At 41.6% G+C, this 14,868-nt stretch overlaps 1 protein-coding gene across 7 annotated transcripts in view; it reads left to right on the top strand.

The window, feature by feature from the left end:
• MYO1C (myosin IC) overlaps window positions 1-14,868 on the top strand; it is a 90,069-nt gene that overhangs the window by 39,564 nt on the left and 35,637 nt on the right. For 6 of the 7 annotated variants that reach the window (XM_069945994.1, XM_069945992.1, XM_069945990.1 and 3 more), the window contains 2 exons: window positions 5,692-5,847; window positions 11,427-11,542. In XM_069945994.1, the coding sequence (XP_069802095.1) occupies window positions 5,722-5,847; window positions 11,427-11,542 (242 nt within the window). In that variant the 5' untranslated portion in view covers window positions 5,692-5,721. Of the gene's footprint in view, window positions 1-706; window positions 812-5,691; window positions 5,848-11,426; window positions 11,543-14,868 lie in introns of those variants that run through there. The other variant, XM_069945989.1, reaches the window with a different exon arrangement.

Here is a 14,868-nt window from a genome sequence, read left to right as displayed (position 1 = left end):
TGCCTCTCCGCTCAAAGAATTGACATGTCTATTCTTTGAGCGGAGGTGTGCGAGCCCTCCCATTCAAAGACATAGAAGGAGGAATTCAGCTCATGGATGGAGCTTCCCAGCAGAATCTCTCGTCGCCTAATCTGTCATGTGAATGGGCCCCCAGTGATGAAGGAACCTGTTGGAATTTGCATAAACCTGATGGACTCCTTTTTAAATGTGATCCACGTGACTGGTACAGCAGTCCACTGAAGGTTGTTACCTGCGTAACTATGATGGTAAAATCCCCAGCACATCTGGTATATATATGAATACACCTTTACTACCTTAGAGGTCTCTTGAAGTAGTTTTAACTCCAAAAAGACCAATATAAATTGTCATCTCTTTAAAGACAAGTCTGCTCATAGCATCGAGTTAGTGTTTCAGAAATGTATATTACACAAAAGCTAGATGACTTAGGGCAGTATTTCAAGTTGTCTGATGAAAGAGTTTCAAGCCCTTAGGGATGAAGAAGGAGATTGCACAGGTCTCTTGTAATGGTCTCCTGGGAACATTTATCCAGCCTTTCTCCAAGTGTTGCTCTGCTCACATTGTAATAGATGACATAAGGCTTCAAAGGAAAGGCTACTTACTGTACAGAATGGATACCAAAGGGTTTTGGGCATTGGTGCAGGAAAAACGAGCATCTCTGATTCCAAAAGGGTATCACTTATCTGAGCATGAAGATAAGTCATCCTCCTCACCCGCATCTGACAATGAGGATGACATGGCTGGCACCCCATCAGGGACCAAGATAAAGGTCATCGTCACCATGGAACCAGAGGTATACTGGGACTTTTTTCTCACATCTTGGTATTTGGTTCACATATTATTTACTTTGTAACTGATCTAATGTGAACCCGAATCTGTTGCATGTGTTTTTTCAGTCTGCATCACATACAAATGAATGGGATCTATCCACAGATCTATGGTGGCTTAAAAAATTAATCCCCTAACTTAGGATGTTTTAGATATTGGGTTGTAAAATTGTTATTAAATCAATAATAGATTTTATAATTTAGATGGATGGAATTGGGTTGGAGCCATCATGTTGCCATTATTGTTTTGAGGCGATTTAATGTTTATATGCAGTATGTATAGCATTGTAATCTTAGTTGATGTTGACTTGGTGTAATTATTCAGGGTCACGAAAACATGTTTCCTTACCTCCCTTGGGTAATGGAATATCAATACATAACTAAACCTGGTGTCTTGAGATACGTTTCAACATTTTTCTTTCTCCATCCTGTTTTTTTTTTTTTTTTTTGCAATGCACAATTTAATCTTGTATAATAGAATATGTAATCTATCTGATTATCTGATTGTCGTCCTTCTTGGTAGATATGGATGTTAAGTGGTGCCCTGGATTATGAGCATAATTCGTTCCGGGACCACGCTTGTAATCCAAATCCACTCTTAAAGCAAAGCAATATTTCCCATAAGAAATAATTGAAACGCAGACAATTGGTTCCACAACTTAAAAATAACTTTTTTTTATTCTGAACAACATGTAAAACAAGTGAAATAAACATTTAGAAACAGCTGCGTAATATTATAAGTTACCGTACAGTAATGGAGAGGATGGGAAACACAGGGGTTGACAGAGGGCAGGGAGCATAAAGGAATGAGCAGGGCAGATGTGGGCACAGTATAGCAGCACTCTCTGTCTGGGGAGAGAGGGGTTACAGCTATGGAGAGATTACCTCCACAGTCCTGTCCCCTGATGCAAGCCCCAGCCTGAAGTGGATCTGCTATGATTTGGAAGGTGAGGGAGACTTCCTGGGTCAGAGTACAGTGCTGTAGACCCCGCTATGCAGACCATCCCCCTCCCCCACTCCCCCTTCCACCCAGTATAGGGAGCTCTTTAACCAAAGCAATGCTCTTAAATCAAGTTACGATTTTGAAAAACTGTGAGCTCTTCTTGCAAAACACTCCTAATCCACGTTACTCTTAAACCAAGGTACCACTGTATTTGTATTGCATCTATAGTTTGCTTTGTTTAGTGTGCAACGGATGGTTTACTCTAGAACACTTAGGCTGGCCATGGATGTAAAGGTTGATCTAGAATCCACTTAATATTGGAGGGGCACACTGGCTAAAGTGCAAGGAGTGCCAATATAATATCTTCATCCATATAATCATAACTAAAGAAAAAAGCCCAAGATAGAAAAAAAGTATGCACATCCCAATTAGAGATGAGCGAACTGGCCGAGGTTCGGGTTCGTATGAACCTGAACTCTCGGCTTCTGACTGCCGCTGTCTGCCCGCTGCGTGGAGAGGGTGGATACAGCCTGAGGACCGCCTGGAAAACTGGGATACAGCCTATGGCTATGGCTGTATCCCAGTTTTCCAGGCGGTCCTCAAGGTTGTATCCACCCTCTCCACGGAGCGGGCAGACAGCGGGAATCCGAAGCCGAGAGTTCAGGTTCATACGAACCCGAACCTCGGCAGGTTCGCTCATCTCTAATCCCTATGTAAAATTGTATTACACTTAGTTGATAATAGACTAAAACCAAACTGTATACAGAATATAAAAATTCCCTCAGGAGGGACACAATATCCCCCTACCTCACTTGCCAAGGGCATGCTTACATAACATGTATTGCCTCCTCCAACCTCCTCAATATCACACAGTAAAGTCACAGAGGAAGTGTGAACCGTGCTATATGTACTAGAAATATAAATAACAAATGATAAATACATATGAACTATAAATGCATAAAGTGACAAAGTGCAGCAAATACAATGGTAAAGATATAGACTTCGTTATATGAGCACAATAAAAAGCAGGTGCAATTGACCACCTCGCCAATGGATCATAATAGACCCAGTGAAAGGAGGAAGAGAAGTCCTTGCTCAACCCTTCTCCACGCGTTTTGTCAGTATGAACCTGACTTCATCAAGGCCCCTGATTAAGTCAGTCATATTGACTGGACACGTGGGGAAGGCTCCTTTCACTGGGTCTATTATGATCCATTGGCGAGGTTGTCTGTTGCACCTGCTTTTTATTGTGCTCCTAACGAAGTCTATATCTTTACCATTGTATTTGCTGCACTTTGTCACTTTATGCATTTATAGTCCATATGTATTTATCATTTGTTATTTATATTTCTAGTACATATAGCACGGTTCACACTTCCTCTGTGACTTTACTGTGTGGTATTGAGGAGGCTGGGGGAGGCAATACATGGCATGACATTGGGATGTGCATAATATCTTGGACTTTTTTCTTTGGTTATGATTACAAGGTTTATCCAGAAGACAATAGTCGTCCTGGTGTTTTTTGTTTTTTGCTTTTATTTTTCCTAAGGGTAGCTTCACACATACCGGATCCGCAGCGGATTTCACGCTGCGACTTTGCAGCGAAATCCACTGCGGATCCTGGTAGTGTGAAGTGAATGGTTCACATACCCGCAGAGGAATTTTCTTCCCCTGCCGGTATGTGACCCGGCCCCTTTAACCCCTGCAGCCCCCCGCCCCTGAGCATACATTACCTGCTCGGCACCGCGGCTGTGTGTAAGGCTGATTGGCTGATGGGGAGCCGGGAGCCTCACACACAGCTGCGGCGCCAAGCAGGTAATGTAGGCTCAGGGCCAGGGGCTACTGATATGTAACCCCCATAGACCTTCACACTACATGGATCTGCACCGGTTTTTGGTGCAAACTCACAGCATGAAATCCCCTGCGGATCCGGTACGTGTGAAGCTACCCTAAGTCAATACCAATAACTAAGAAAAATTAATGCACAATGATAAATGATCTAAACAGTGGCACAGAATCCCTCCGGTTTGATGTTCATTTTTACTGCCGTAATCATTTGTGGTTAACAATTATTATTCACAATCCAAATAGTTTTACAAAGGAGTCGTCTGCTCTCTAGAAAAAAAAAAAAAAAAATTTGGTAGAGTCAAGCGACCATACTCCGATCACAGGATGAGACTGCAGTAAGCTGCTTTCTGTGAGGGAATCTCGGTGCAAGTGTCCAGATTTCCTGCACCATAGGAGAAATTAAGCTCTGCTCAAAACCCCCTTAAATGAATGGGTCATCTGTTTATTGCATGAATACAATGGGTCTTACAGAATGAGAATTCTTTTAATAGCTGCCTTATGTTCTGGATTATTAATGGTAGGCCCCCTCTGTTATCTTACAATAGGTTATTTGTAAATTGATTTTATAAACCAGATGACCACTTTTAAATCTGTGATCAGCTTTGAGCTGGTGAAAGCTAGAATAGCAGTGGGTTATATGAAGTCTTCAGGATCACAAGATTTTTACACCCATTCTCAAGCTGTTTCTTGTGCCAACTCTCTTGAAGGTGGTTATGAAACTAATAGAAATAGAGGTATTCTGCTGTGTGCTCGTTCTGTCATGCCTAGAAATACATACGTTTTAGTAGTGTATAGATCATATACCACCATATCATTTTTATTTTTTTAATTCTAAAGGGAAAAACAAGCATTTGAACACGTCATTTTAAGCAATTTTGTATTGCTGTAACACTGGATATAGCAGCGTACAATAGCTTGATGGTACTGAGCCTCTGTACAGCTTCCCGCACAAAGCTCTGCATCATCTACCATCTTGCCACCTAGTTCTACATATTCCCCAACACAGTATAGAGATTGTTCTCGTTGATGGACTTATCAGTGTGTGTCTGGAGTATGATTGGATACCAAAGTACTGGGGGAAAACCCCACACAAACATAAGGAGGACACAACAATGAAAACCCAAGGCAAGTGGGAGCTAGAAAAGAGTCTTAGGGTACAAACACACACACCGTATACGCTGCGTATTTACTGCTGCGATACGCAGCAAATATGCAGCAGATTAGATCTAAATAACTGAACACAGCATCAAATCTGCTGCGTATACGGTGTGTGTTTGTACCCATCGGGTGTAGAGTGGCTGCTGTATTTCCCCCTCTGAGCCTACGTGGTCATTCACTACAACTAAGGCAGTGCACCAGGATCCCTACTGAAATCTTCAGCAGTAGGTTACTAGCAGAGCCGTGATCTCAGCTCTGAGCTCATCTACATTCCTCAGTGCTGACATTTCCGTCTTTTCATAATGAGTCTAGTGGAGGAGTTAAATGCTGCACCTTCTGTGCATGGCTTATAGATGTCAATGTGGTGACTAGCTGGTAGGGCGTCTCCTGGAATCACTGAGCAGTTAGTGACAGATAGGCATAGTAACTTGCTTATATGTCAATTGACTATTTAGTTTTAGTTTAGTATTTAGTAAAGTTAAGTATTGGCTATAAGGGCTGTTAGAAATAAAGTTAAAGATCAGTTCCCATGCGTTGACATTTGGAGTAGCTGCTGCCAAATGAGGGGGGGGGCATTATTAAAGGGTATTCCCATCTGGGACACACTCCTATATTCAGAGTTTTGTAGTTGTAGTTGCAAATTGCAGCAACGGCCGTGATTTATGCAAAACTTACGTTGTGTGAACATGGCCTAAATATCGACATTGGAATACTTCTTTAATGTGCATAAACCTTTGTTCATAGAAAGGCTTGCATCCCTGTTCTGTGTAAAAATTGCACAATATGACACTGCAATGCATTGTAGCAAATACCAAATTCTACATTTGTTATTAAACAGATTGTAAAAATACTGAAGGTTTTTCTGATTTTCCATTCAACCTTACTTTGTTTCTTTAGGCTCCGGCTATCGACGGTATCCGGATAACCATGGAGAGTGCCTTAACAGCCCGTGATAGGGTCGGTGTCCAGGACTTCGTCCTGCTGGAGAACTATACGAGTGAAGCAGCTTTTATAGAAAACCTGAGAAAACGGTTCAAGGAAAATCTCATCTACGTAAGTAAACTTTGCACATGGTGCTAATTTTACACATTTATGATGTTAAGGAGGACCTGCCAGTGCGCCCCCCCCCCCCCCCCCCCCCCCCCGTGCCAGGTTGACAGGCTCCCAACCCCCGCTAGAGCCCCCTATACTTACCTCATCGCACCATGTCCTGCTTCTTGATCCGGTCCGGTGACAGAGATTTCAGCTCCCGAAGCCTGGTGCGCGCGCTCCTGAGATGAGTCCGATGCCCATAGAGAATGGATCAAGAAGCGAGACCTGGCGTGATCAGGTAAGTATAGGGGGGTCGGCATGGGGGTTACAGGTTCCCTTTAAGACTATTGACACTTGATATTGATTTTTTTTTTTTTAATTATATATGTTGATGATTACTTTTCATTATAAAAGTGCAGTGAGTTTCAGGCTAAAATCTTTTTTTTTTTTTTTTTTTTTATGTTCAGACCTCAGATACACAATTTGCAATCTGTTATTAGTTTTGTCTTTTCCTGTGGTTGGGTTCCTCCCAGCAACCCATGCTAAATGTGTCCTTCATACTGCTGCCTCTCATGTATTAGCACTGCTTTTGATATTTCTTCTCTCTTGTGCTGACAGACACTCATGTGAAGGTGTATGTGATTTCCCTCTTTCCTTTACTGTGGATTCTTTCCTTTTCCTACACAGTCTGTGTGATTCCCTCCCTCCCCCTGCATGCTCTGCTGTGTGTGCTCTCCTTCCTAAATGTATACTGATTTAGAACAGTCTGTGTGATCTGCTCTCCCTGGAGACCCGGATGCTATTTTTCTTATCCATGCTGTGATCTGCCTTACAGTCTCCCTCCCTTTGCGGCTATGTCCAATACATTTAGGAGCAGAAAAACATTAATAGACAAGTGCTGTAATGATGGACACCAACTGCGCATGTCCTAATTTATAATTAGGGGCCTGTAAACTTCCTTTAAGTTGACTATTTTTATGGGAAGAATAGTGCTAATTAAGCACCATTCTTCCAATCATATGTGACATTAAGGAGACTCCAGTGTAGGTGTGAACATAGCCTTAGGGCCCTATTCCACAGGAACGATAATCGGCCCGATTCGGTCGATTATCGCTGAGTGGAATAGAGAGAACGATCAGACGATCGTGTCATCGGCTGATCGTTCATTTAGGGCCAGACCTAAAAGCGGCTGTGTGTGTCACTGTCTGAAAAACTGGTGGTTTGTGTACAGAAAGTCATTAGTCATCTCTGTAGGATAAATATTCTCATGGTTCGGGTGGCCAGAAACATGTCTATCTCAAATAGAGAACTAAAATCTTGGTAAAAATGGCAGAGGGTAGAAAGATGATCTATCGCCCCCTGTGTTGCTTCTCTTACCCGCTTTTCACTTTCTGTGATTTTTTTCATACCCCATCAGGTAAGCTAATATTAATGGCTATTCCCATTCTTTTTCTAATTTTTTTTTTTTCTTCTAGTGCAGTTGTTTTTGCTATTTCTATATATCCTTAGTTTGTGAAATTTAAAATATTTTTGGGAGGACATCTGTACACTTTTATGTTTTCCATTAGTAAAGGAGCATCCACTGCCAGCTAGTTGCTTGGGAGGAGTCTGGCGGCAGGATGCAGACTCAGCTTAAAATAAGAACAAGCAGTTTAAAAAAAATTTAATTAAACTTTTGCAAATGCCACATACACTAAAAGTGCTGCTACACCACAGATAGGAGAACCATAGGGAATTTGGCATGTATGCTCAAGGAAACACTGTTTAAATGAACATCACAACATGCCTAAAACCCTGGCCGTTTATCTTACCCTAATGACTAGTTCTGACTTCTACATGTGTATATGAGTTTTGACACAATTTTTATATAAACAAGAATATTTTTCCCTTACAAATTGTATAGTTACATGTACATGTGCTTTAACTTGACACTGAAATTCAGCTCTAAACTAAGGGTGCGTTTATACAGACAGATTTTATCTAACACATTATTGAAGCCAAAGCCAGGAACAGACTATAAACAGAACAGGTCATAAAGGAAGGACTTAGATTTCTTTTTTCAAATCCATTCCTGGCTTTGGCTTCAAAAATTTGTCAGATAAATCTCTGTGTAAACGCACCACTAGAGCAGTCCATGTAGCAGCCTTTGGCATGGAGGAAACAAGGTGGTCACTACTAATTATAATCTCACCCAGATTAACAAAACATTGTCATCTGACTTGGCTCCTTTAATTTAGATCAGTCTGCTGGCCTAACTTCTAGGATAGTTATTCCTATGTCAGATTACTGCTGTACAGTGCTCTATGTAAAGACAAACAAAAAACCACCATAGCGAATTCTGTGCGCAGTCTGAGCATGTAGGCAATGCTAAGAGATCAGCAGCCTAGAGAACATACAAACTCCCTTTTGGCCCAGGACCCGAGAGGTATGAAGGTATAGAAGTGTTATCACAAAGTACACTGACTTCAGTCTGTTTTTGCCTGAATTTTCCATAATTGAAAGCAGGGCTGTGGAGTCTGTAAGCTGAAGCTCTGACTTCAACTCTAAAATTTTATCAGGGTCCGATTCCTGACTTCGACTCCAAACTCCTTCATAAATGGCCAGTCAGAAACAGGAGGAGTTACTTATCACACCAGTGTAAAGTAGAACTGACTCAACAGCTTCTTGAAAGAGAAAAATTCGTCTCCAGCTCTTCAATAAAAAATCCAAAGCTTTATTTCAAGGCATCATAAAAAATACAGAAATTTGAAAAACAAGCGTGTTTTTAAAATTTCTGTATTTTTTATGATGCCTTGAAATAAAGCTTTGGATTTTTTATTGAAGAGCTGGAGACGAATTTTTCTCTTTCATGTTGGACTATACGGGATACGGCCCGCAATATTTAAGTCTCTCGTGCTCGGAATCAGGAGAGCCATACGTACCACCTGAACAAAGTTTGGTGAGCTGATTTATATTTTCTTGTTTGCTGAGGTTATCAACAGCTTCTTCCTAATGTCCTACATGATCCTGGGGAAACTTCTAAGTAAATAAGGCAAAGATAGAAAGCAGATTCTCCTCCGTGTGCGTGTGATCTAGAGGTCAGTCATAGGCCTAGATTTAACAGCTTTCTGTCAGCGTCTGTGCTCCTGAATCATTGTGGCCCCACAGGAACCACCCGCTCAGCCACTCAGTGACTATAGCTGTGTCCCGCCTCTGTGATTGGCTGAGTAGGCATTTCTGAGTGGGGCCATGACATCACATGATTGGGTGCCCAGCGAGGGACCATGAGCCGTGACACTGCACATTGGCAGGTAAATAGAACTTTTTATTATCCTAACCCACACACACAGCTTGCTGCAACCATACTGCACGCACACACAGCGTGCTGCAGCCATAGCACGCACACACAGCCTGCTGTAGCCATAGCACGCACAAACACAGCCTGCTGCAGCCATAGCATGCACAAACACAGCCTGCTGCAGCCATAGCATGCACAAACACAGCCTGCTGCAGCCACAGCTGCAGCACACTCAAGAAAATCACGCAACCCTCTCCCCGAGAGAAAACGCCACATTGAGGACAGAGGTTACCACACACACACACACACACACACACACACACACACACACTGGACTCTTCCAGCTCAGAAACAAACTGACAAATAGTGACCGACACCCCCCCCCCCCCCCCCCTCCCGGACTTCTTGCAGATATATTCGGCCGAATTCAGTTGCCTGTACGCACTCATGGCCGCACGCCTTTCCGCCGGCTCCATAGACACCATTCTATGGGCCGGCTGATTCCGCATTCCGCCGAATAAATTGTCATGTCAATTCTTTTGGCGGAATGCTGTATCAGCCGGCCCATAGAATGGTGTCTATGGAGCCGGCGGAAAGGCGCGCGTCCAGGCTATGGAATTCCGCTGAATTTATCCAAGAATTCCGTAGTCTGAACCCACCCTTATGGGGAAACTAAATGTATGTGAGAAAGGGGTTTTCTGGTTTTATTATATAAGGTCGTTAGGTTGATAGAACATTACCGGAATTAAAGGGGTTATCCAGTGCTACAAAAACATGGCCACTGCCCCCCTCCCCTCCCTCTTGTCTCCAGATTGGGTGGGGTTTGGAACTCTGTTCCATTGAAGTAGATGGAGCTTAAATGCAAACAACACTGGTTTTTGTAGAACTGGATAACCCCTTTTAATAAGGAACATTTATAAAATTTAAATGAAAAGTTCAATGATAAAATTTTCAAAGATGTGTAGATGTAGATATATATATTCATATATTTATATTTTAAAGCTGGTATGGGTACATTTTTTCCAACTCAGAATACGCATACACTTTAAATTTGTTTTCACTTGTGAGGGGAAGTTACCACTTTGAGATATTTAGGGTCAAATAAAGTGTGTTTACAGCATGCTGCCTTGGGCTGAACAATGCCACAGACAGAGGAGCAGACATGGTGTAAATACAGACTGTGCAATAATGTGTTCACACATGGCAGATTTGTTCCAGAAATGTTGCAACTTGAAAACTAATATGCCGCATGTTAATTTACCCTGAAGCGAATATTCACATTGAGCAAAATCAGTTTTGCTCAGTGTGAACATAACCTTAAAATATGTTTACACTGGCAAAGAAAAAACACAAAGACCTTTCCAAAATACTGTTTCCAGCTTCCATTGAATTGGGACATTTTCTAAACAGCATGTCGCTTTTTCAGAGAATACTGTATATGCTTGAAAATTCACATTGAAGTTAATGGGAGCTTGGGGGAAAAAAAACCTTCCCAAAACGTGTATACTTTTATTGTGCATTGATTTTCACAGTGATTGGCGGTGGTCTTTCCAGGCTGTTTTTACATGTGGTTTTTATAACCACATGTTATAAAAAACACATGTATGGGTACTGTATTCCCTGCATACAGACACTGGCTGACCTGAAACCCATCAGCAGGACACAACAGCCACCATCAACATTTAATTTCACATTATACAGTAGTCTGCAATGCGAACAGTCTTATCAGTTTTCTGCTTCTCAGTGGTAGGAATTGCAGTAATGGTGCTTTAGTGGGAATTGCAAATTGTAAATCCATAAGTGTCTCTTAACCAGAGATTTCCATTACACATGGTAGTGCTCACAAATTAAAAGGTGGCATGTAATTTTATGTAAAAAATGCTGCTTAGATGCATGCAGTACACAAGCCCTTTCCCCCGACACCCCCTATTTGGTTGCTGTAGGGTGGATGCAGTTGTGTGAACAGTGAGGTCACACTTCTAAATGTGCCTGCTGCTCTTACAGGAACCTGTTGCTGTGTACACAAGAAGTTCAGATACTGCAATATACTGTATACTTTTTTTTTTTTTTTTTTTTTTTTGTGCGCTGTTAATAATTAAAAAAAAAGTCAACACTTGTCCGGTAAACCCTCACCCCAAGGGGGCGCCAAAACGAATATGTAACCGCAGTGTCTACTGACTGGATACATTTTTTTAATATTTACTATTACTGTATTCCCACAATGTTGTTTGCTCCTATTTTTACATTGTGGGAACATAGCCTTAAGGTATTGTTGTTTTTTGCAAGATGTAAGTGAAATGTCCTTATTCTATTTCTTCCTCAGACTTATATTGGATCTGTCTTGGTGTCGGTTAACCCTTACAAAGAGCTGGAGATTTACAGTAAGCAGCACATGGAAAGATATCGTGGCGTTAGTTTCTATGAAGTATCTCCTCACATGTAAGTGAATCTGCATATACAAGTGGTTCCTCAGAATAATAAGGTGAAAGATTTAGAAAAAAGTTTTCTGCATTTACAATGAGTTCACTTCAGCTGCTAAACCAGAATGGAAATGGGAAAAAAAGTCAAGTCCTTATCTCAAGATTTCTCACTTGGGGCCAGTTCACATGGAGCAAAAGCGGCAGAACGATCCGCCACGGAATGCCGCTTGCCTCAGTCACACACAGTATGTCTATGGGAGGGCTTACGCGCCCTCCCATTGACATGCTATAGTCACACTGTGTGAGACAGAGGCAGGTGGGGTTCCACCGCGGAATTCCAACGCTTATGCTCCGTGTGAACTGGCCCTTAGTAGTCAGACCGTGGGTCCTGAGTCTGGAACAAATTAGAATCAGCTATTACCACTAGGGGGAGCATAAATACATTTCTGTGCACTAACATTTACAGGAAAGTGGCATATTATGTACCAGCCTTTCATGTAATGGCCAACCATATAGTACCTTGCCTGGTACTGTCTGCCAGAGTGGTAGTGACTGTTTTATAAAGAAGGTTGTCCAGGTTGTCTTTATAAGATTGCTCGATTACATATACCCTATGCATTTCTATATTGTACTTGAATTGAGTATTCCAAATATTTTAAATTTTATAATTAAAGGGTTATCCAGGCTTAGAAAAAAGGCTGCTTTTATCTAAAAATGACACCACTCTTCTCTTTATTTGGGTGTGCTTCTGTAGTTCAGTTCTATTGAATAGAATGGAGCTGAATTGCAGTACTGCGCACAACCTGGGCACAGGGGTGGGGCCACTTCTGCAGCAAGGTAGCTGTACTGTTTCTACTTATAAAGTGGAACTTCAATGGAACTGAGCTAAAGACCACACCCAAAATTAGGACAAGAGAGCTCTGCTGCATTGTGTAGCTGAGCAGCCTTCCCAAAATGAAGCCAGAAGCATGAAAGCGACTCTGTACCTACAAACTGACCCCCCCCCCCCCCCCCCCAAACCACTTGTACCTTTGGATATCAGCTTTTAATCCAAGATCTGTCATCTATCCTGGGGTCCGTTCGGCAGATGAAGCAGTTGTCATAAAAAACAACTTTTAAACTGGCAGCCCTGTGCCCTTTGGCCGTGGCTTAGTTTGTCTATGCATTAGGCTAGCACAACCTCTCCGCCCCTCCTCCCCACCTTCTTCACCATTTTCCTATTCCTCTGCAGTGAAAACTACACAGCTGCTTAACAAACCAGCTCATGTGCCGTGCTGACACAGCTGACGAATAGTAGACAATCTGCCTGGGGCATTCCTAATGATGAGGAGGGCAGGTAGGAGGGACAGAGAGGTTGTGCCAGCCTAATGCATATACAAATGTAAGCCTCGGCCAAAGGGCACAGGGCTGCCAGTTTAAAAGTTGTTTTTTTATGACATTAACTGCATCACCTGCCAAACGGACCCCAGGACAGATCTTGGATTAAAAGCAGCTATCCGAAGGTACAAGCAGTTTAGGGGAGACAGATTGTGGATACAGAGTCACTTTAAGCAGTAAGAATTAGCACCAGTGGGGGATTAGGGGCAGATGAGTACTTGTTTTTTGTTTTTCTATATAGTCATTTTAACTCCACCCTAATCTCTTTTAAATGTAACATGTAACTAAAGTCTTTAATGATAACAAGTAATTTTGAATGTATTTTAAGTTGCTTTATCTCCCCCCACTCGTACAATAGAGTTCTTCAATATTCTACATGTGGCCCTTGAAAACTGACAGCATTTTACATATTCTTGTTTATTTATTTTGTTTACTCAGAAGTGATGTAACAACCATTTTTTATTTACTCTGGAATTGTGTGAGCTCCCACAGTGCACTGCTCTCTGGGAAAAGGAAAGCAGGATTGTGGTGCCATTTTAGCTGTAACCAGCAGTGAAAACCTGATGTAACCCAAAATGAGGAAAGCAAAGTATTTGTGTGGTTACTAGTCATTCTATATAGACTTCTACTGTGAAACGTTTGTTATCCTGTTCCTGGCACTTTCCTTTCACATCTGTTTTCCTGTAGTTTTGTGCGATCTGTGGATTGTACAGTGCAGTGACGTGAAGCCGTAACACTTTCCTATGCTTATTATGAAGTACAGTGTTAAGCTTGGAGGGGCATTGTCTGTAAGCAAAAAAAAGGTAGATTCATCTTTTAAAACTTAGTCAAAACAAATTGTTCAGAGGAAAATTCCAGAGCGGTTAGTCTTAGTGGAAATATTCCGCTTGAAAATCTGGAAAGATTTCTTTTTTTTCTTTTTTTTTTCATTTTTGCTTTTTCCTTTCTGAGTTGGCCTATTCTTTTCATACCACAACTTTTTCATGTGTTATTTTTGACCAGTGTTTCTGTGCTATTTCGTTTGTTGCTAGGTTACACTGGACCTAAAGCACCAAAGAATTTGTTTATTTATATAGAAGGCAGAATTTTCTCCCACAGTTCCCAGTAGACACTTTGGGGGTTTTACTGGATTATCTGGCATTCACATTATAATGATTGCTGAGAAGATCATTTGGGTCCATGATTTCTTAACTGGGAATGGACATCGGCTTTAGGAAATGGATAACTGCACAACAAAAGGCTACTTTGATGGACACGTTCATGTCATGCGTTCACTTAAGTCTTTCTACTTAAATACTTGACTACTACGAATAGCATTTTGGCCTTCATCAGGATATTAGAGCATATGTACCAGACATTTTCATGCCAGATGATAGATGCTCTTTACAACTGTTTGTGCTTTTGTTGTATCCTGTTACTATATATAACACCTATAGAGATCTATTATTGTGTTGGCTATTGTGGCTGTGTACTTTTTTGTGGGATGTAAGTGAATCAGATGCTGGTAAGGCTGAGTTCACACTGAGTAAAACTGGCGGAATTCGCTGCCATAGAGGCTGGTGGGATTCCGCGGCAAAGAATTACGCCAGTTTTAATCTGTGTAAACTGGCCCTAATGCATTAGGCATATAGGGGTGTATCAGGACGCTCTTCCTGTGTCACTGGGTCACATTAGTCCAACTAGTTGAATACTTTACACGCTCTGTTTATACTTGGCTTACAGTAAGGCCTATAGGAGAACTGCATACTTTACAGTGGGGGTTTCTAATTCAAAAGGATCATTGTGTCAGTCTTTGGTGACTTGTGTAGACGTATTAGCCTGTGAAATGCACTGCAGCATTGTCTTCTGTCTCGTAGCATCATCACAATATATAATAGAAAACTATTTCAAATGTCCAGGGCATTTAGATGTTTTGAATAGTTTTTTGAAGGTTTGTTTTTCCCCTTTTTGACTTTTTGACAGCAAAAT

This window comes from Dendropsophus ebraccatus, chromosome 11, assembly GCF_027789765.1.
Source record: "Dendropsophus ebraccatus isolate aDenEbr1 chromosome 11, aDenEbr1.pat, whole genome shotgun sequence".
Lineage (NCBI taxonomy): Eukaryota > Metazoa > Chordata > Amphibia > Anura > Hylidae > Dendropsophus > Dendropsophus ebraccatus.
This window is presented reverse-complemented; position numbering and strand designations above follow the sequence as displayed.